The sequence below is a fragment of the Peromyscus maniculatus genome, chromosome 5, assembly GCF_049852395.1.
Source record: "Peromyscus maniculatus bairdii isolate BWxNUB_F1_BW_parent chromosome 5, HU_Pman_BW_mat_3.1, whole genome shotgun sequence".
Classification (NCBI taxonomy): domain Eukaryota; kingdom Metazoa; phylum Chordata; class Mammalia; order Rodentia; family Cricetidae; genus Peromyscus; species Peromyscus maniculatus.
This window is the reverse complement of record NC_134856.1, coordinates 65,997,331-66,019,876: the sequence shown is the minus strand read 5'-3', so window position 1 is coordinate 66,019,876 and position 22,546 is coordinate 65,997,331. Positions and strand designations below refer to the sequence as shown.

Genomic DNA, 22,546 nt, shown 5'->3' with positions numbered 1-22,546 from the left:
GTGGTTGGCTGAGACAGTGTATTGAATGGGTGAAACTGAGTATGTTAGACTTTTCTAGAAGGTTAACTGCAGGTTCCCTTGTATTATTTATTGCTTTTCTTTTATTTAGTTTCTTGAAACTGATTCTGGTTACATAGACTGTCTGGCCTGGGACTTGCTATGTCTGTAAACAACAGTTGGCCTGGTATTTACAATCTTTCTACCTCAGTCCCTCAAGTGCTAGGATTATAGGCATGCTGTACTAGGCCTGGTTCTGAGTACACTTTTAAAGTGTGTTGAGTGGATTTTTCTCCTTATTCATTCCCCTAGATAATCTTATTTGGGTCAAATGTACTTTAAACTTTTTTTAAGTACTTAATGATGTATTATGAATTGCTCACTGAAATTGTTTTTAACATTTTAACCCATTTAAAACAGTATTGGGCCAGCATGGTGGTGCATGCCTTTAATGCTAGCGTTTGGGAGGCAGAGGCAGGCAGATCGCTGAGTTCAAGGCCACCCTGGTCTATAGATCGAGTTCCAGGACAACCAGGGTTATGCAGAGAAACTCTTTTTCTAAAATCCAAAACAACAACAACAATAACAACAAACCAGTGTTAGATTTAGGGAACTAGAATATTGGTCTGTGATATATTGTGGAAAACAGCCTTGACCACTTATCTTGGTGGATATGACAAGAATAAATGACTCTATTCTAATAGAAGTCTCTGCCTTTTAAGGCATATTAGTACAGAAACATTTGTCATAGACATGATCTTGAAGGGTAGTTCTAACCAGCAGTTATTTATGTTTTCCTATGGAGCTAGACCAAGTGAGGTGGCAGTGGGTTGTTGAGAAATTATTGTACAGCAGAGGATAACTTTAATGTGAACAAGTGGATTTTTTCCTGGTTGATTTCAGGCTGTTAGAAAGCTGCAGTAGACATGAGGTGAGGATTGGTTTGTAGCCTTGTGTATGATACTTGAACTATGTAGTACTCTATTAGAGAACCAAGCTGGACAAGAAACCCTTAAAATACTTAAATGTACAGTTCAAGGCTATGATTCTGTGGCTCAGCTTGTGAAGTAAAAAATGTAACACAGTGTATCAAGTGCTGGAATGAAATATAGAAATCTATTATGCAGATTGCTATCCCTTCTACACTCCTTTTCCTCTCATTTTCTAAGTGGAATTTATTTTATTTTATTTATTTATTTAATTTTTTGGGGGGTCGGTTTGAAGCAGGGTTTCTCTGTGTAGCTTTGCGCCTGTCCTGGAGCTCGCTCTGTAGACCAGGCTGGCCTGGAACTCACAGAGATCCGCCTGCCTCTGCCTCCCGAGTGCTGGGATTAAAGGCATGTGCCACCACCGCCCAGTGTGGATTTTATTTTTATAGTAAAAAATATAGATGAGCTATAATCACAGTATTTTATTGTGTTTAAAATATTTATTTGTTTGTTTGTTTGCTTATTTATTTGATGTGTTTGTGAGTGTAGGTCCCTTCAGAGGGCAGAAGAGGGTATCTGCTCCCCTGGAGCTGGAGTTACAGGAGGGTGAACTATTGGATATGTGCTGGGAATGGAATGGTGCTAAGAAGAGCAAGTGCTCATAACTGCTGAACTACCTCCCCAGTCCTCCTGCTCCCTCTTTCATTTTTTAATGTTTTAGATAGACACTCTTAGCCCAGGCTGACCTGGAACTCACTGTGTAACCCAGGCTAGCCTCAAACTTGGAGCAGTCCCCCCACCCCTTTTTTTTTAAGCTTCAGCCTTCCAAATTCTGACATTTCAGGCATGCACCCTGTGGCTCCCCCCAAAAGAAACCCCAAAACCCTGGCTTCTTCACACTAATATAAATTTAGTATTATCTACACAGCATACTCTACCATCTGTAGTTCTACATGCAAAATATTTTCCTCTTTTAACTTTGAAAATATACTATGTAAGAACTGAATTCTTAACCATTTGTTGGGGCTTATGGACTCCTTTCTTAATCTAATATAGAAATAGACTGTGCCTACATAGAATTCAGGATACATTTGGGGCTGCTGGTGTACCCCTGGCTATACTCAGGGTTTGTAGTAAAGGGTTTTGTTTCACATGGTGCCAGTTCCCTGTCTGTGCCAACAAAGTACCTCTTGTAAGGCCTAGCGAGTACAGAGGAAACATTTCTGGCTGAGTGTCTGCCTATTGTTGTACGTTCAGTTAAAATCCTCAATGCCATTCTGATTGTCTGCATTTTTATGGTATTGCCATGACTACTATTGTACAAGGTAATGTTAGCCTGCTTTTCTTTTTTTTAGAGAGGGTTTTTCTATGTAGTCCTGGTGTCCTAGAGCTCCACTGTGTGGATCAGGCTGGCCTGCATATGTTTGCCTGCCTCTGTCTCCAGAGTGCTGGAACTAAAGGTGTGCACCATGATAGCTGGCTAGCCTGCATTTTTGTGGCCATGTTTTCTGTGAGGACTGAATTATAGGGGCATGTCTTTTCTATTCTTAAATTCTAGCTGGGTGCATCGGGATGGGACATTTTGTACAAGTAGATATTAAGAGTCATAAGTTTGTTACTTACTTTTTGTTTTTTGTTTTTTGGATAGGGTTTCTCTGTGAAGTCCAGACTGCCCTGGAACTAGCTCTGTAGACCAGGCAGGCTTTGAACTCAGAGACCCACCTGCCTCTATCTTCAAGTGCTGGGATTAAAGGCATGTGCCACCGTGCCTCACAGTATTTTTTATTGAAAATATTTTTTTTAACATATTCTCCTCATGGTTTCTCCTTCCCTGTCTTTTCTCCCCCTCACCCATCCAACTCAGTACCTACTTTCTCTCTTTAGAAAACAAACAGACAGGCCAATAAACAAATCAGAGTTTTAAAAAAATGTATACACACACACACACCATAAAAACACAAAATCTGAAACCCTAATATATAAGCAAAAGATCAATAAAATAAAAAAAAAAATAAGCAAATGAAGCAATGTGGGACAGGAAAATCTCCCCAGAGTGTCAGTGAGTTCATTTTTTTTTTTTTTTGACTGTACACTGCTGGGCTTGGGGCTTGGCCTTAAGTGTGGTTTGTATACACAGTCTCACTTAACTTACAGTGGAAGTGAAGTCTATGTCCAGATATTAAGTAGAAATCTCTGGATTTTGACTGTTCTTTGTTACTTTGACTATATTGTGTCTGTTTTGTAGGAAATAAAACATAGTAGAACCAGGAAAAAGAGAGTTAAGTTTGTTTATTTTTGTTTTTTTTACTATAATTGATGGTGCTGTGTTGGAGACTAGCAGGAAGCTGTTGTGGTCTGTGGACACATCACTAGTAGCAGTAATCACAGCCTGTAGAATGTTCCTCAAGGCCCTCACTTAGACCCAGGTTGGTGGAATGGTGTACTTAGGAGGTAGTGTGCAGGAGGCGATTAGCTTTGTAAATGTGGGGCTTTAATGAAAACCTTACAGAGTTTATTCTCAAAGAGCCTTTAGTAGGGGACACTCAACAGTGAATAAAACAGTGCTGGGACCTACGAGCCACAGTGGACCTTCTAGTTGGCCATTGTTCCTTTTAATCCTTTGCTACTTTCTTGACCATTATTTCCGAGTGTAGCCCTTCTCCCCTTACTCTTTAATCTCCATTTTGGTGGAGTTAACTTTTCAGCTGTAGACCATTCTCTGTCATACTGTCCTTAAAAGCCGTTCGCAGTTCCAGTGCCTGGCTAGAACTGCCCTACCCAGCATTTGCCTGCCTGTCATCTTTCTCCCCGCTGATTGACTACACCTTATGTTTTATTACTTGTTACGGTTTGCTGTGCTTTTCCATCTTTCTGTCTTTATTTAATGCAGAGTGAAATAGTGAGCTCTTTGGATTCCAAGAGACTGTTGTTCCCCTGCCATCCCTATTAGCGTGAGGTGTTGCTGTGTCTTTTTCTCAGAAGTGTGTACCAATACAGATTTCAACAAACAGCAGACTGTCGACCCCTCAGGAGTGGTGTAGAAGAGCATAGTGCATATGTTTGTTTGTTAGTGGATTCCTTTGGTCTTGGGAGTCTTGGGAATTTACAGTTCAGTTATTGTCTTTTCAGTGCCCTAGTTCTCCTGCTCTTCTCTCTGTATCTAAGTAATCGTTGTGATACAATGTAACAATCGCAGCATAGAGATCTATGATTAAAATAGGGCGGTGGTGGCCCACACCTTTAATCCCAGCACTGGGAGACAGAGCCAGGCGGATCTCTGTGAGTTCAAGGCCAGCCTGGTCTACAGAGTGAGATCTAGGACAGGCACCAAAACTACACAGAGAAACCCTGTCTCGAAAAAAACAACAACAAAAACCCAAACAAACAAAAAAGAGAAATAACCAGTTAAGGTCCTAACCTGTCTTTAACTCTCTTTTAGCCTGCTCCTGAGGTTCACAGATGACACCTTTGATCCAGAACTTGCAGCAACAATAGGTGAGCTAAGTTTAAAAGTCCAGCAGAACTGCCACATATGGTTATGCCCTTGGCTCTGTTTGTCTTCATTCCTTACCCTCTTCTCAGCACCTGCACTCTCTCTGCAAATCTGGTCTGTGAGACTTAGCTTTGGTGTCCGTAAAGCCTTGTCTCTTATCTTGTGCCATTTCCTTAGCACTACTGATGATGATGGTTTGCATACACATTTCATTCCCATATGGAATTATTTTTTATTCTGCAGTAGATAGTGGTGATTTAGATATTCACTGCATGCCAGCCACTGTTCTCACAGTGATGAATACTATAAACTTGGTCTTTGTTGCCATGGACCTAGCAGCAAAGTCTGTTAATTTTATACTTTTAATGTTTGCTACAGTATTTATTGTGTATTTTTCATTTATATCCTTGATAACAGTTATTAACTATTAGGAGCAGTGATACCAAAGTCAACTGTGTGTTTGTTCACGTGCGAGTGCACAGAGGCCAGAGGTTGACATTGGGTTTTGTCCTCTGTCACCCTCCTCCTTAATCTTTGAGTTAGGGCTTCTCACTTAACCTGGAGCTCTCTGATCTGGCTAGACTGACTAGTCGGCAAGTCCTAGGATCCTCTTGTCTCTGCCTCCCCAAAGCTGATATAACGGACAAAAGCCACCGTGCCCAGCTATTGTGTGGGTGCTGGAGATGTGGACCCACGTCCTCATGTTTATGTGGCAAGCACTTCACTGAGTGAATCATTGAAAGTGGCTTGTCATCTAGACTACTAAAAAAATCTTACTGTAATTGCTAGTGAAAGTAGAAAGTTACTTTTTTTTTTATTTTCGAGACAGGGTTTCTCTGTGTAGCTAGCTTTACGCCTTTCCTGGATCTCACTTTGTAAACCAGGCTGTCCTCGAACTCAGAGATCCGCCTGCCTCTGCCTCCCGAGTGCTGGGATTAAAGGCGTGCACCACCACTGCCCTGCGAAAGTTCCTTTTAACTGGCTTTGTTTTTATTTATTGTGGGATAATTTCAGGTTTAGAGGGAAATGGGGAATTCTATATATTTCACTCACATTCTCTAAATGCTGGTATTTATCACTTTTGCTTTATTCTTTGTGTATGAGCATGTACACATGTATATGTATACATATGTGCTTGTCAAGGTCAGAGTACAATCATCATTCCTCAGGCACTTTATTTTTTTGAGACATGGTTTCTCCCCGGTCAGGAACTCACCAAGAAGCCTAGGCTGGCTGGCCAGCCGGCCAGCAAGCTCCTCTGTCTTAATCAGGGTTTCTGTTACTGTGATAAAACACCATGACCACAGGTAACTTGGGAAGGAAAGGGTTTATTTTGCTTTAAACTTTCACATCACAGTCATGATCCAGGGAAGTTGGTGCAGGAAGGCAAACAGAGCAGGAACTTGGAGTCAGAGCTGCTGCTGAGGCCATGGAGGAGTGCTGCTTACAGGCTTGTTGCTCATGGCTTGATCAGGCTGCTTTCCTAAATACCTTAGTATCCCTACCCAGGGATGGCACAGCTCACAGTGATTAACATCAGTTGTTAATCAAGAAAATTACAGACTTGCCACAGGTCATTCTGGCAGGGTATTCGAGGTTCCCACTTCCCAAATGACTATAACCTGTGTCAAGTTGACATAAAACTAGCCTGCATAACCTCCCAGATACTAGGATGACAGGTGTATGCTAACGTGCCTGGCTTTTCTTATCTGGGTATTGGGATGGAACTCAGGTCCTTATGTTTGCAGAGCAAGATCTTTACTGACTTAGCCATCTCCCTCTTCCTTGCCTTATCATTCTTATACTGCGTCACATACAGGATTATTCTTAAATGAATTGCTTAAGAATATGTTGCAGACTTTTGTCTTTAATATCTAAGCATTTTAATGTATGTTTCCTAAGTGAACAAAGATAAAATTTTGTCCACTGACAGATTTCATCAACTGCCTATCAATACCCTACATAGCAAAAGTAAAATTAGACCTAAATTATGTTTTGGGTCAAGCAGTGTTAGTCATTTCCAGTTCCTGACCCCTCACCCTGCTTTCTGCAGGTTCTTATACTAGCTCAGATTGGCCTGGAACTCACTGTACAGCGTGGGATGGCTTCAGACTGGTGATAGGCCTCCAGCCCAGCCACCTTCCAGCTGTTGGGATTATAAGCTTGAGCCACCATGCCCACATCTCTTCAGTCTCTTTTAGTTTTCACCGTTCACTGGTCTTTGGTCGTCTGTCTGTGTCTGACAGTTTTGAAGAGTACAGGCCAGTTGCTCTGTAGACTGCCCCTCATTTCATTTGCCCAGTGTGATTTTTTTTTTTTTTAGGAATTCCACAAAAATCTTTTTAGGATGTTATAGCAAGAGGTGCATGTATTGTTCTGGTGCTGTTGGGGGCTTTTAGTCATACAAGGTGCCCAGTTTCTTCATTGTAATGTTTTTATTATTCTCTTTGTAGCTTTCCTGTGGAAAGACACTTTTGAGGTTGTATATATGTCCTGTTTCTTGTCATGGTTTTGTGCTCTTGTTTTACCCTGCAACAGAAAGGAAAGGTAACATGTGGTTCTGTTACCCTAGCTGTGGATGTCAAATGACCTTTCAAATGCTCTCCTCCTGTCTACATTTAGTACTTGGATTTCTGTGAGGAAGCATTCATCTTTATTTGTTTCTGTCAATACAGACTCAAAATGCCTCTAAATTTTTAATAAATTTTCTTAGGCATTACTTCATTACTTAGCATCTGTGTGGCATAGATATTACAGATTTATTTCTGTGTATGCCATAAGAAAGGGAACCATTGAATATACTAGCAAGTCAAACTCCATTTTGTTCTGGTTTTCACATATTTGCTCATTTTAAATTATGTAATAAAGTTTGCCTGTTCAGAGCATGGGTTGTTTTGTGCTGTGATAGATAGAGGTGTAGGTGAGTGACAGCTGATGGGGGCAAATGACTGAAATGGAATTTCTACTGAAGAAATGAATCATGCCTAATAGAAAAGTCATTTGAAACTGAAATGACATGAGGACTCACAGAATGGTAGCCATCATGGGCTGTATATATTACTAAAAAGGCTGTATCTTTTACCAAAACAAATACTAAAATACAATGAAATATTATAATTTGTTCCCCAAGTTGGCCCTGAGGAACTACTTGAGTTTAAAAATCTTTACATTTGGGCATGAGATTACTTTCTGATTTCAGTTACAGCCACCACACCCATAGGTCTAAAAGACAAAAACAATTTGTTCAGTTGTTGATCTTTTTTTTTCAGTTGTGATAATTAGTGTTTTATACAAAATCAGTATTTCACCTCACAGTAGACCAGCTATGAACATATATCTTTGTATTTCAGTAGTACAGTTAGAGATTAAAATATCTATCATGTATAAAGAAACTTTTAAGATAATTGTTTCATATAGTGTTTCACAGTGGTACTGTGAGTTATATTTGCTTTTCGTTTATTCAGCGATAATTAACTAATATAACAGAGAGGGAAATACTAAAGCACAATCTTAATATCCCACTAATGTAGAAGACAGCTAAAAACCTTCAAGCCACAAGGCAGGTGGACTCAATACCTAAAGCTGTAGTGAGTCTTCCTCTGTCCCGCCAGCCAGCTCCCAAATAACTATACAAAGACTTATTAATTATGATAGCCTGGCCAATAGCTTAGACTTGTTTCTAACTAGCTCTTATAACTTAAATTAACCATTTCTTTAATTTTACTTTCTGCCTCATAGCTTTATTACCTCATCTTCATATTGTCTATCCTTCTTGCTCTGAGTCTCTTGGTGTCTCCGTTTTCTTCCCAGTGTCCTCTCTGCCCCCAGAATCCAGCCTAGCTATTGACCATTCAGCTTTTTGTTAAACCAATCCAAGTGACACATAGTATACAAAAAGATTATTCCACAATACCACCCTCCCACTTTTGTCTAAATAAAAAGGAAAGGTTTTAACTCTAACGAAGTAAAGTAAGAACAATCATCAGGTATTGTCTAAATAGAAAGGAAAGGCATTAACTTTAACAAATGAAACTATATACAATAAGGAGGATTATCAAAAAGAATTACATTCACAATGTGCAGTCCATTTGTATTTGGCATATTCAGAGAAAATACGTTCTTATAATCTTATCTTGATGAATTAAAGTTTTGTGCCTAAACCATTTTCTATTATAATTTGTATTACCACCTTAAAACTTTTTAGACCTCAAAACATTTTTTTAGATAAACACTTTAAACTTTTATGTCTCTCAATCTTATAAACTCTACATCTCTTACGTAAATTTCTTTTTTGAGTTTGGTAACAAAGAAAACTGTAAAACTAATTATTCAGTCTTCAGTCTTCATCAGAGACTCAAAAAGGATAAAATATTACTTGAGTAAATGGGAAGTGCTGAGCAAGTAACTTCCAAAACTAAGAAATCACAGAGACATCTGGCTGCTTGGACAGTCACCCCAAGGTTCCTCTGTAACGCTAGGACATCCATCTTTGGACTGCGGGCCTAAATTACCTGACAGACTTTTCTGTAAAACTGGAAGTTTGAAGGATTGTTTTACCTTGTCTTAGCAAAGTTCAGCAGTCACTTTTTTTTGTGTCCTGATTATCCCATTTGGACAGCATACTGACCGCAGTCGAGGCAAGGACAGTTTCTTGCCTAGTGGTTAACTTTTGCCACAAAGAAAACCAACTCCATATAGAGGTTCTTCAATGACCATCATCTTCTCTGAAGTAGATTGGTGCTGCCAGGAGCAGATGTGTCTCATTGTCATGAAAAGCCTTATGTTATTAAAAATCTCTTAAATGTCACATTCTGTAGATCTCTGAAGTGTTTCAAGACCACCTGTCTATCTAAACTATATCTCTGTTTGACCTTGGAAACATACTTAACTACAAGTTTGATTGTTATAGGTGACTATATATTGTTATAGGTGACTAACCTACATTTCTTTATTATCCTAAATAGTTTGTAATAATAACTTTCAAGGAATAGAAATTTATGTTACATTGTTAAATGAGCTGCATAGGTACAATACCTTAAACAAGTAGAAATGTATTTATAGTGTGTTCTAACAAAAATAACCTTAAATTTGTATCAATATACAAAAATACCTTAAACAAGAGTAGAAACATATATACGATATAACAAAAATACTCCTAAACTTATGTCAATATACAACAACCCATACCAATATAAAATATTTAAGACTAGTAGTTGCTTTTTTTAGTTTAAAAGTAGATTCAGTCATCTAACCTTTTATCCTATCATTCCTATATCTCCCATTTTTTTTTCAGAAGAAGATCCCTAAATCTAAAATCCTTTGTCCAGCTTTTTTTCCTGACCATTACCAATAATAAGCTGTAACCAATCCCACTAAACAATGACAAATATCCATATTAATTTACTTTCTGCCTCGTTTTATTACCTCATTTTTATATTGCCTATCCTGCTTGCTTTGTGTCTCTTGGCATCTCCACCATCTTCACAGCATCCTCTCTCACCCGAAAATCCTGCCTAGCTCTTGGCCATTCAGCTTTTTATTGAACCAATCCAAGTGACACATCTTCACAGTGTACAAGAAGATTTTTTCCATGACATAAAGCAGTGGAGTATCAAGCTACTACACATGGAAACTGTAGAGAGGATGCCATACTGAAGAATTCAGAGCCAGTGTGAAAGGCTTCCACGATGAGGGTCTGCAAGGTTTAAAGTCTAAACTCTGGTTTATAAAAACATGGTGTTGTTGGAGTGATGAAGCTGAAGAGTCACACAAGCAAGCCATGTCTGCAGAAAATATTGTCTTCTATCAGTGAAGGAGACGATTTCACTTATAACTTCAGTGGCTGTTGAGAAGTGATACACTTAACTGTCTTTCAGATTGTAACCATTTGTGTAGGTGTGTGGTGTCTGGTTGTTGTTTAATTTGGATTTCTCTGATAACTGCTGATGTTTATCATATTAAGTTCTAATTTGTTGCCATGTCCATGTATGTGTAAAGTATCTGAGTCTCAATTTTAATGTTTTACTTGTTGTTTTTTTTCTTTTTTTAAATTTATTTTTATTTTATGTGTATTTGTGTTTTGTCCATGCACCACTTGTATGTAGTGCTGGCAGAGGCCAGAAGAGAACCTTCAGTCCTCTGGAACTGAGTTGTTGATTGATAGGAGAGTATTGGAACGAATCCAGATCTTCTTAAAGAGCAACAACATGTAGCCATCTCTCCAGCCCTTGTATTGTTTTCTTAATGTTGAGATTTGAGAGCTTTTTATATTCAGCATATATATTTTTTTGTTGGTGTTATTTTCTTTGTAGATATTTTAGACCCACTCTTTTGCCATAATTTTTCTAATAGTACATTTCTAAGTACACAAATTTATTGCAATGAAATTCCGTGTATTAACTTTTCCATTTATGTATTATGATTTCAGTACTGTTTTTCGCCTAGCAGAAGGCCACATGATTTTCTTTTTTGTTATCTTGCATATGGATATCTAGTTGTTCCAAAACCACTGACTGAAAAGAATCCACACTGAACAGCTTTCCTGCCCTTATAAAAATATCAGTTGTCTTTAGGTGTCTCAGTGTGTTTCTGGGCTGTCTACACCTGTCTTTATGTTAGTATTTCACTGTCTTCCTTTCTGTAGTTTTGTGATCAATCTGTGAATCAGCCCTGGTAGTCTTCTCAATTTTTTTTTCTTCTGAAAGTGTTTGAGCTACTTTGGTTCTCATTGAACTTTAGAATTGGTTAGTTGATTTTAAGTAGAAACCTGCTGGGATTGTGATAGGGGTTGTGTTGTGTCTGCAGGTCATTTTGAGAAGAATTGATTTTTTAAAAATATTTATAAGCTTTAAGTGGTGACACAGAACTGTCCTCACAGCACTCTGGAGGTTGAGGCAAAAGGATCTGTATCCTAGAATACACAATGATAGTAATGCCAGACTGGGTTACCTAGTATTACTATCTTAAAGAAAAAAAGATTTAATGTTTTGTGATTTTGGATGTATATGCCTATATTAATTATTATTATTATTATTATCATCATCATTATCTTTTGCTGTGATAAAATACCCTGACAAAAATCTCTTAGGGGAAAACAAATGTATTTTGGCTTATGACTCCATAGGGATAGAGTCCATAATGGTGGGGAAGGCATGGCCATAGGAACAGGAAGGAGGGAGAGAGAGAGAGAGAGAGAGAGAGAGAGAGAGAGAGAGAGAGAGAGAGAGAGAGGTATCAATCGATCACATTTCATCAGCACACAGGAAGAGAAAGAGAGAACAGGAAGTAGTGAGGTTACATGCTCTCAAAGCCTACCCACCAGTGATAGATATACTTCCTCCAGCAGGGCTCTACCTCCTAAAGGTTCCATAACCTCCCAGACAGTACCACCAACTGGGGTCCAAGTGTTTAAATAAATGAGGCTATGGGTGACATTTCTTATTCACATCACAAGATCTTTCGCAGGTTTTGTCAGATCTAAGCCTAGGTGTTCTATGGACTTTCATTCTAAACAGTATGAGTTTATTTTTGTTTTCCCTTTATTATTAACATATAGAAGTACTCTTAGCAGGTTGTAGTCACACCTGTAATCCTAGCATGTGAGAGGCTAAGACAAAAGAATTGCTGTAAGTTTTAGGACACTCTAGGCTGAGGCAGGATACAGATATAAAAAAATACTCAGGCCAGCCTTAGTCTACAAAGTGAGTTCCAGGAAAGGCGCAAAGCTACACAGAGAAACCCTGTCTCGAAAAAACAAACAAACAAACAAACAAACAAAAAACCTCTATTTCAAATATTAATTTTATATCTTCCAACCTGTTATGTCATTTTTTAAAGACACTGTGCTGGTTAGTTTTATATCATCTTGACACAAGCTAGAGTTATTGGAGAAAAGGAAGCCTCAATTGAGAAAATGCCTCCATAGATCTGCTATAAGTAAGCCAGTAGGCCTATATGTGGGAGGGCCCAGGCCATTGTGGATGTGGCCACCCCTGGGCTAGTGGTCCTAGGATCTATTAGAAAGTGGGCTGAGCAAGCCATGTGGAGCAAGCCAGTAGGCAGCACCCCTCCTTGGCTTCTGTGATAGCTCCTGCCTCCCTCCAGTTCTGTCCTGCTTGAGTTCCTGCCCACACTGCTTTTGATGATAACTGTTATCTGGAACTGAATGAAATAAAGCCTTTCCTCCCCAACTTGCCTTTGGTCATTGTATTTCATCACAGCAGTGTAACCCTAACTACGACACATGGTGACACTTGGAAATTCTAGGTTTTTAGTTTTTGTTCTTGTTCTTTTAGATTTTGACATTCTTCCTTTATGGTTTTTTTTTTTTTTTTTTTTTTTTTTTTTTTTTTTTTTTTTTTTTGGTTTTTCGAGACAGGGTTTCTCTGTGTAGCTTTGCGCCTTTCCTGGAACTCACTTGGTAGCCCAGGCTGGCCTCGAACTCACAGAGATCCACCTGGCTCTGCCTCCCGAGTGCTGGGATTAAAGGCGTGCGCCACCACCGCCCGGCTGACATTCTTCCTTTATAATCTGTGTCCTTTCTTTCTCTTACTGTCCTGGCTGAAGATGTGAGGTACTGTACAGTGCTGAGTAGAGGTGGTGAGCGTTGTCCTTATTTCATAACTAGCAGTAAGGGAGTACATTTCTGACTTCTGTGTGATGTTCATTGTATGTGTTTTGTAGATTCCCTTTATCAGGTGAAGAAATGCTCTTCTATCACAAGCTTATGGGGAAGGTTCCTCAGAAATGCATTTTTTTTTGTGCCCTTTGATGAGCAGATTGTCTTTAGTTGAGCATACTAAAGTGTACATTGCTTTATTTTCCGTTTCTAAGATGGGCCCAGGTAGTTGTCATCTTTGTTGTTCTTGACCTACTTTTACATTCATTAAGTAAGGTTTTATTTAGGATTCCCATTTGTGTTTGTGAAAGATAATAGTCATAGTTTCCTTTAACTCATACCTTTCTCTGGTTCTGGTGTCAGTACAATTATAGGACTTATAAAAGAATTAAAGAATTAAGGAAGAGTCCACCACTTCAGTTTCTCTAAGATTTTGTGTAGAAAGAATCAATTTAGTTGAACTCACAGGGGCTTAGAGATTTCTTTTTTATGGGTAGACTTTTAACTACAGATTGAGTTTCTTTAATATGCACAGGAGTTCTCTAGGTCATACATTTATTTAGCTGTTTTGTGGTTGTGGAGCTCAGTGTTTATAGTTATGTTATGATGAAACATGCAGAGTATGAACCATACCATCTTAACCATTTTTACTTCTATATCTCACTATCATTCACTGTTATAACACTATTCATTTATAGAACTTTAAATAATTCTTTACTACATCTTCTCTGCAGTTCTTGGTGACCTTTATTCTACTTTCTGTCTCTGTGAAGTTTGCCTATTCTAGGTACGTTGTACAAGTGGACTTGTGCAGCATTTGTCTTACTGTATTTGGCTTATTTCACTTAGCAAAATATTTTCAAGGCCAATCCATATTGTGGCATGTGCCAGGACCCAATTCCATTCTTAAGTTCAAATAATGTTTCCTTGACTGTGTGCACCGTTTTTGTTGATTCACTGATCCACTGCTGCAGACTTGAGTTGTTTCCACATATGGCGGCTGTAGATGACCACTATGATTGTGTTGTCCACAGATATGCTTGAGTCCCTGCTGTCACTTCTTTTGGGTCTCTACTTAGGTGTGGTCCTGCCGCCTTTATCCATACAGTAGTTGTACGTTTCATATTGGGGGAATGCCGATCTGTGTTTCACAACAGCAGCTGTACACAGTTCTCCTCTCTATCAGCAGTTCTCAACCTGTGGGTGGTGACCTCTCCTAAGACCATCCTGCATATCAGATATTTTACATTACAGTTCCTAACAATAGCAAAATTACAGTTACGAAGTAACAACAAAAATAATTTTATGATTGGGGGTAACCAAAACACGAGGAACTGTATTAAAGGGTCACAGTATTAGGAGGGTTGAGAACTACTGCTCTACATATTTGTCTATACTTATTACTTTCCACTTTTTTTAAAAAAAATATGAAATAGCCATGGAAATAGTTATGAAATTCTAGCTCATTGTGGTTTTTAATAAGCATGCCACTAATATCCAGGGGAAGTTGAGCATATTTTTAATATGCTTATTGGCTATTTATGTTTTTTGCAGAAATGTCTAATGAAATATTGTGGTGATTAGGTGTTTTTGTTGTTGTAGAGGTTATTAGACATGTGCTGGATTTTCATCTTTTGTCAGACACATGATTTGCAAATGTTTTTTTCTATTGTGAGGATTGTCTTTTACATCTTGGCATAGCTCTGTAAGCTCCACCTGCGCATGTGCAGAGGAATCCTTAAAAGCCGGACACAGACTCCTCCCGTCTCTCTTCTGCTTTCTCCTCCTCCCCCCCTCTCTCCTCTGCATGTGCCTCTTCCCAGGCCTGGTTACTCTTTTCTACTCCCCCACCCCCCCCTCAGTAAAGCTCTGATACTGGGTTTTGTCAGGTCTCTGACCTTTCCTTGCAGGGTAACCAGCACGGCTTATTATTATTTAAAACCAACAATCAGTAGATCTATATGTACTGATAGAGTCGCACTTGGATGATGTGTGGGAGGTGATAGGAACTTGGGAAGGTAGGGAGGCAGGCCACCAGAGTGTATCTAGTGTTTGGCCCCTTTGCCTCTCTCCCTCTTTGCTCCCTGATTGTCTTGAGCTGAAGAACTTTGTTCCATCATGTGGCCCCTGGCATGATGTCCTGCCTCTTCAGTGGCTAATATCTGTGAGGCTAAGTAACTTTTGAACCACCGGAATTGTGAGCCAAATGAAATATTTTGTCATTTTAAGTTCTTATGTCAGGGATGTTAGCACAGCAGCAGAAATCTGACTAACAGAAAGACCTTTATCATTTTGAGGAAATTTCCTTCTCTTTCTAGTTTGTTGAGTTTTTTTTTTTTTTGTCATGAAAGTGTATTGAATTTTGCCCAATGCCTTTTCTGTGTCAATTAAAATGATCATGTTCTTTCCTCCCTTCATTTTGCTAATGTATTATTTATATTCAGTCATCCTTGCATTCTATGAGTAACCTTGATTGACTATTTAAGTCTCTAATAGTTTTTGAGTTTGAAGATTTCCTCTTTCTTTGAGTCAATTTTGGGAAACTGTGTTTCTAGGAATTTGTTCATTCATCTAGATTATCCAACTTGTTTTCCAGTTTTTATTTAATCATCTTTTCCTTCTGTAAAATTAGCAGCAGAAACTTAGTACCAACTTGATGGTGGGGTTGTTATGCAGATGTCCCCAAGTCCAGGAATCCCAGAATCTTAAGCATTCATTTCAGATAAGGGTTGTGCAACCTGTAATATTTAGAACTTCCTTTTATTTTTGTTTTCTGAAATAGGGTTTCTCTGTGTAGTCCTGGCTGCCCTAGAACTTGGTCTGTAGACCAGGCTGACCTTGAACTCAAGAGATCCTCCTGCCTCATCCTCCTCACTGCTCGGCACTCAGAATGTTCATATTAGATTTTTTTTTTATTTGAGTTTTCTCTTTGTTAGTCTGGTTTATAGCCTTGTTGGTCTTTTCCTTTTTAAGTCATAAAGCTCAGCATCTTCATGGAGGAGAATAGTCAGAAAGGCCTGCCTTATGAATTAACAGGTGTGAAGGTCAGCCACATGGCAGGGAGGGACACTGTAGAGAAAGTCGGGCCCAGAGTGTTAGCGAAGGCCATGTTTGTTTAAAAAGATAGAAGGAAGAAAAGTTCCTCTGTCCTGGATAATTCCAAAGATGGGCAGTTACAGAGCTGTGCTGCTTTGACCCTGAAAGCTGTACTGGGCCATCGTTTTAGGAGGGAGAAACACCTTGTCTTGTTAAAGGGATAATTACTCTGTTTATCTCTTTAGCGTGGCTTAGGCTTCCTAGGAGTGGTCTTTTGGTCAGGAGATTGACATGCCCAGCTAAAATTAGGTCTTGACCCAGGCCAGAGATTCCATTGTCTTGACTGTAAGGTGTTTTCCCTAAATGGACCTTTATTGCCAATCTAACATTTCCCCCTTTTAAGAGGTATCCCTAAAATTATTTAGGAACCAGATCAGTGCTCAAAGGCCCAGAACATGTCTGGCTTTTCTGGTCTCTGGTCAGGACAGGACCAAAGACATTTTTAGCTTTTAGTCAAGAAAGAAACTAGCCACTTTTCTTTGGGGTCTTTTTACCCTAAACTGCTTAGTCACTTTCTACCTGCTGCTGTCATCATTCCCTCTGAATGGGTAACCCTAACTGCTGTCAGGCAACTGGGGTAATGACCAGTCAGCTTTCTGAGAGCTGCATGGGGTGGTAGTTGAGACACATCTCCAGTGGTCCCATCCGAAAGATCCCAAAAGTTCACCACTTGTTTTATTTATATATCCCAAAAGTTCACCACTTGTTTTATTTATATAGCTGCCAGTTGTAGGGAGTAAAGGAAATTTTTGGCTGATGACTGAAAAGAGATGCAAGAGGAAAATAAAGGCAAGAGTGGTTAGCATCGCAGGTCCTCAGCCAGGAGTCAGGAGAAGCCAGAATTGAGGGCATTTTCTCATTGTCCAAGTCAAAGTCCATTAGAATCTCTTTATGGGCTCACATGCAGCTGTCCATTGGGCTCTTTTTCATTTTCTTACCTTTGGTCTCCAAGGCTGGGCTTAAAGGTGATGAGCCCCCAAGTAAGGACTCCTCTCTGGGAGAAGCAAAATTTCCTTCTCTCAGCAGTCATCACTTGCCTATAGTTAGTTCTTTGTCCCTTATTGGTTATGCGGTGGCCATGCCGATGGAGGAGAGTGCTGGTGACGGAAGAATCATGAGCCATGGTTACCTTTCTGAGCTTTATTAAAAGAGAAAGGGGGGGGGGAGGCGGGGGAGGGAAGGAGGGAGGGAGGGAGAGGGGGGAGAGAGAGAGAGAGAGAGAGAGAGAGAGAGAGAGAGAGAGAGAGAGAGAGAGAGAGAGACACCGTACGGAGGAGGGAGAATAAGGAAAGAGAGGGGACAGACAGAACATGCCCGCTTTTTAGGCTGGGACGCCATTGCAGGCTGGTGATGTAATTAAGGACACAATCCTTACATCCCTAGGTGTGGGATTCCCCCCAAACTTCCCCCTTCCATATTAACTTGTTCATTGATATTGCCATTGTTCTGGTCTTCTTTATACGGCCATTTCTAGGAGAGACTGTATCATAGTAGACTTCCTGGTGTTCTGGCTCTTAAAATCTTTCTGCTCCCTCTTTCACCATTTTCTCCAAGTCATTAAATGCAGGCGCTATGGTTTAGATGTATCATCTGGGGCTGGACTTGTTGTGATCTGTTGATTTCGGCATTCTGTTCAATTGGGGCTTTTTGTGATAGTCTCCATTTGCTGTAAAGAGAGGTTTCATTGATGATGGATGATATCTACACTTATCTGTGAGTATATAAGATTTAGAATGTGCTAAGTGTGGAGGGCCCAAAACAGCTTGACCACACAGCTGCCATGACAGGCTTACAGACAGGCAACACCCTGATCCAGGAAAAGCCATAAGCTGACCTCACCAAGGGAGGGCCAGCATTTAAGGGGAAGAATCTGACATCCCAACATTCCAACAGTTACATATTGTTAGATAAGGTCACCAGATGCTTCTGAGCCTAGCACATACCTATTTCCTTTTTACCAAGATACCCCTAGACAAATGTCAGCTAATTAGGGTTCCGAACTCTGGAAATCCCCTCATCCCAACCTCTGCTATAATAAAACCCTACCCTGCCTGGGCTCAGGGCTCTCTGCTCTCACTGGTGCATTGGACAGACGGAGAGTCCAAGCTTGAGCTTGAAATAAAGGCTCTTTGCTTTTACATATGGGATTTGGTCTCCATGATGGTCTTTTGGGGGTCCCTGTGTTGATATGGGCATAACAGTAAGTGAATGAAAAAAAATGAAATAAAAGGAAGACATGACTACTTCTAAAGTATGCAGATTTTTTTTTTTTTTATTGTAGATAGACATAAAAAAGAAAGCAGGCAGAAGGAAGAGTCCGGGAAGAACATGGATGGCAGACTAAACTGGACCATGAGAGGAGAAATGGGGAGGGAGAACAAGAGAGGAGCTGCTGACCAAGAGAGGTGGTCTAGCCAAGAGAACTATGTAGCCGAAATGGCTAAGTTATATAGGGATCAAGCTGGGGGAAGGGAAGCAGAAGCCTAGCCCCTGGCAGGAAGAGGTTTCAGGTAGGGGTGGGGTGTGAAGTGCTGGAAGGAGTTACAGGTACTGAGTGAGATTTGTCCTTGGTTTGAGACCTAACAATAAGGAATTGTGCTGACCTAGCAAAATGGAGGTGCTATATTCTTTTGTAAAGAATTACCTCTACCATTACCATTACCTCTCTAGGCCAGGGAAGCTGGCTAGGTTTCCAGTATGAAGCATGGTTTTCCTCCTGTTGAGTGGTTTTATTTTGTTTGCCATGCTTAGCCCTTATGACTGTGGGGCTTATACTAGAGCATGGGAATGCTACCAGTGGCCACATCCTCCAAGAAGAGTGATTCTCCCTCCTCCATCAATTACTGCCTGTAGTTCCCCAGTGGGGGTGGGCCCTGGATATGCCTGCACAGATTAGAAGAAATTTTATACTTTGGGTTTTCTTGGACTTTTTAATACACTGTCCTTTCATTAATTATTGCTTGTTGTTCTAAGAGCTTTATTAATTTCTTTATTACTAGAGCTCAACATACGAATTTGTGTGTGTGTGTGTTTATGTGCATATATGTCTTTGTATCTTTGTCATATAGAAGACTAGATATAATGCATATTTTTACTTAAGTTTTATATGTAATGGATTACCAGAAGACCTCCAAAGATTACTGATATACTAGGGTATTGTGACATATTTTTAAAAATAAATGTAAAGCTTACATTTTAGAAAACATTTAGTAAGCTAGGCAGTGGTGACAAATGGCTTTAATCCCAGCATTTGGGAGGCAGAGGTAAGTAGATCTCTGTGAGTTCGAGGCCAGTCTAGTCTACAAAATGAGTTCCAGGACATTCAGGGCTATTACACAGATAAACCCTGTCTCAAAAAAAAAAAAAAAAAAAAATTAGTATGCTGGTTGTGGTTGCTCATACCCTTAATCCCAATACTTGGGAAGCAGAGGCAGGCAGATTTGAATTTGAGGCCAGCTTGGTCTACAGAGTGAGTTCTAGGACAACCAGGACTACACAGAGAAACCCTGTCTTGGAAAACAAGCTAGTATGTGAGGGTGTTGCTCATCTTAGTTGGCTCTGTTGTGAATTAATTGTGACAAGCTCATAGGATCTTGTTTTGAGCTAATGTTTCCCTCTGGCCAGTAGAGTAGCCTGCACTGATGATATTTTAAAGACATGTGAACAGTTACTGTTCATTTGGGCCAGATGGCCTGTATCAGCTCCCTTTCCTGGAAAGGAGAGAAATTATTGTGTGTGGCCTTATTTGATTTCTTATGAAGCCCTCCTTAATACTCGTAGCAGCTTTTTAGAGAACTTTGGGCCAAAGTTCTTTTTACTTAGGAAGACTGGTAGAGGGATTGGCCTAAGTGTTTTTATACACATTTAAAAAAAATACAGTTGCATGTGATCATTGAATAAGTTATATAAAACTTCTTTTTTCATAGGAAAAAAAGTTGAGTTCATAAGACAAGGAGAAGGTGACCCTTTAAGTTTTTGAGAATTTCATGCATGAGTACATTGTAATTACATCATTCTTCCTTTTCCTCTCCAACTCATCCCATACCCTTCCCATATCCTCTCCTGAATTCATGACTTCTATTCTTATTACTGTTTTACACACACACACACACACACACACACACACACACACACACACACACACACACACACACAGCCTACTGAGTCTAGTTAGTGACACCTGTATGCACTTGTGTTTAGGGCTGGCCATGTAGGATTGGGAACCTATCAGAAGGCTCATCGCTGAAGTAAACTGATTCTCTCTCTTAGCAGCCACTGATTACCTGCAGTCTTCTTTAGGGATAGGTCCTTACAAAATTTTCCCCACTCCATGTTGGTGTGTTAACCTATGTTGTCTTGTGCAGGCAGCCATATTGCTGGCAGTTCATGGGTGTAGTGCCCTTGTCATGGGTTACACAGTACTCTGAACAAAGATAGATAGAGTCCTTGAAAACAGCCATGATCTGCCATCAGAAAAAAACCCACTCATTTTTGGATTCACACTTTAATTGTAGCTGCTGATTTTCAGTCTGCACAGTGATCATCGCACTTGAATTTGAGCTTTCCTTTTCCGAGTCCTAAAGCCTTCTTCCCATCTACACTGTTAATCCTGAGCTGTCCTTATTAATACCTTCATCTTTCAGGTCTAGAGTTTTCAGAAGATAGGCATTGATAAAGTATTTTTTCCTTTTTTCTGGTTTTCTTTATAATAAATTTAAAAATCATATTTTACTGGATGACTTACCAAAATTTTCATTTCTTCAAGGTGTTGACTTTAAGGTGAAAACGATTTCAGTGGATGGAAATAAGGCTAAACTTGCAATATGGGTAAGAATTTTTAAAATGTACTTTTTAAAATGTATTTTTATTTTATTTATTGTATGTCTATATGCCTTGTTGTGCAGGAGTTATAGGAGGTTTTGAGTTGCCAGCTATGGATGTTGGCAGCCCAATTCAGATTCTCTAGAAGAGCTGTTTTAGTTAGAGTTTTCTTACTGTGAGAGAGGCCATGACCACGGCAACTCTTATAAAGGAAAACATTTCACTGGGGCTGGCGAGCATCCCACTTTGTGCATGTGTGTGTGTGTGTGTGTGTGTGTGTGTGTGTGTGTGTGTGCGCGCGCTTATCTATCTAGTTGTTGGGGTTGTAAGGCTAGCAGCGGCAATGGTGGCTGAAAGGGTGTGCAGATCTGCCATTGTCTTCACTCCCACTGATGGGATTGTCACATGCATTCCTCCAGTACCTTCATTTCTGGACGCATTGCTATCCTTTCTCATTTATGTCTCTCTAATAACTTTTTACTTACATTGTATTTCCGAGTTTTTCTGATCGTGGTCATATTTGCAAACAATTTACTTCTGTTCATAGTCCACTTTATATTAACATTTGTTTTTTCCATGATTTAAAGTCTTTATTATAAAGAGTTATGTTATTGTAACCATCTTCTGACATATAAGGACTGGTAGATACTTCCATGCTGATTCTTTATCTTCATAATGTAAGCAGTCACATCAGATAGTAAATAAATTCTAAAGTTTCCCAGGCATAATAAAGAGATTTTATGACTTGTAGATTTTTTTGGTGCTTAAACAATTTATTATCTGTCTGTTCAGTTTACTTTCAACTGAATTCTCACTTAACTGTAATAAAGGACTATTTCTGGAAAAATAAAATCTTTACATAATAAAAATGTTCGCTCTTTGCTTGCTATGTTTTCTGCTCTGTCATTTATCTTTAAAATTGCTTAAGGTAAATATGTGCTTATGTCTTACGAGTGTGTATAGCCCTGACTCTCTTACCCTGTGGGGTTTTTGTAGTTTGTCACACCACTCAAAGCTTGGTGAAGATAATGTGGAATGGGAAGGAAACTTAGGGGATACTCTTGCCTTATCAAAGCTTTTTGGTATTTATTTGATCTGGTTATTTGTTTTCTTTATAACATCTGAGTGTCATGTCATATTTGGGGAGAAGGGCTTCCGGACAATATTAGGAATGTCTGAGTCCATAGTTTACCCTAATTTCTGTTGTTTTGTTTATAGAATACAGTGAGTGAGTTCCTCTCCTTGTGAGTTCCTCTCCTGGTTAGCTTCATAGCCCTGCCCCCACTACTTCCAAAGTGCACACTCACCATGATACACACGGCCTCTGGGAGCTTGTTTTCTCTTCTTAACACCTTTGCCTCACTTGGACACTCTGAATTCTGTTATTTCGCCTTCCTCAGGCTTTCTCAGCCCTTGGGTTTAATCCATATTTGTCTTTAGTAAGCTTTAATTTCCTTGCCTTTCCCCATTAGAAAATAAAACCACAGCATACAAAAGGATTGGCCTCTTTCATCTCTACAAAGATGGCAATATACTTAATATTTATTTCTGGTTTTAAGACAAACACAAGCAAAAGTTTGATGTCTGTCTATG

At 39.5% G+C, this 22,546-nt stretch overlaps 1 protein-coding gene across 1 annotated transcript in view; it reads left to right on the top strand.

Annotated features, from left to right (window-relative positions):
* The window catches only part of Rab18 (RAB18, member RAS oncogene family), a 34,551-nt gene that overhangs the window by 2,026 nt on the left and 9,979 nt on the right, over window positions 1-22,546 (top strand). Inside the window, exons 2-3 of the mRNA XM_006973905.4 lie at window positions 4,366-4,421; window positions 20,898-20,959. Coding sequence (XP_006973967.1) covers window positions 4,366-4,421; window positions 20,898-20,959 — 118 coding nt within the window. The remainder of the gene's footprint in view (window positions 1-4,365; window positions 4,422-20,897; window positions 20,960-22,546) is intronic.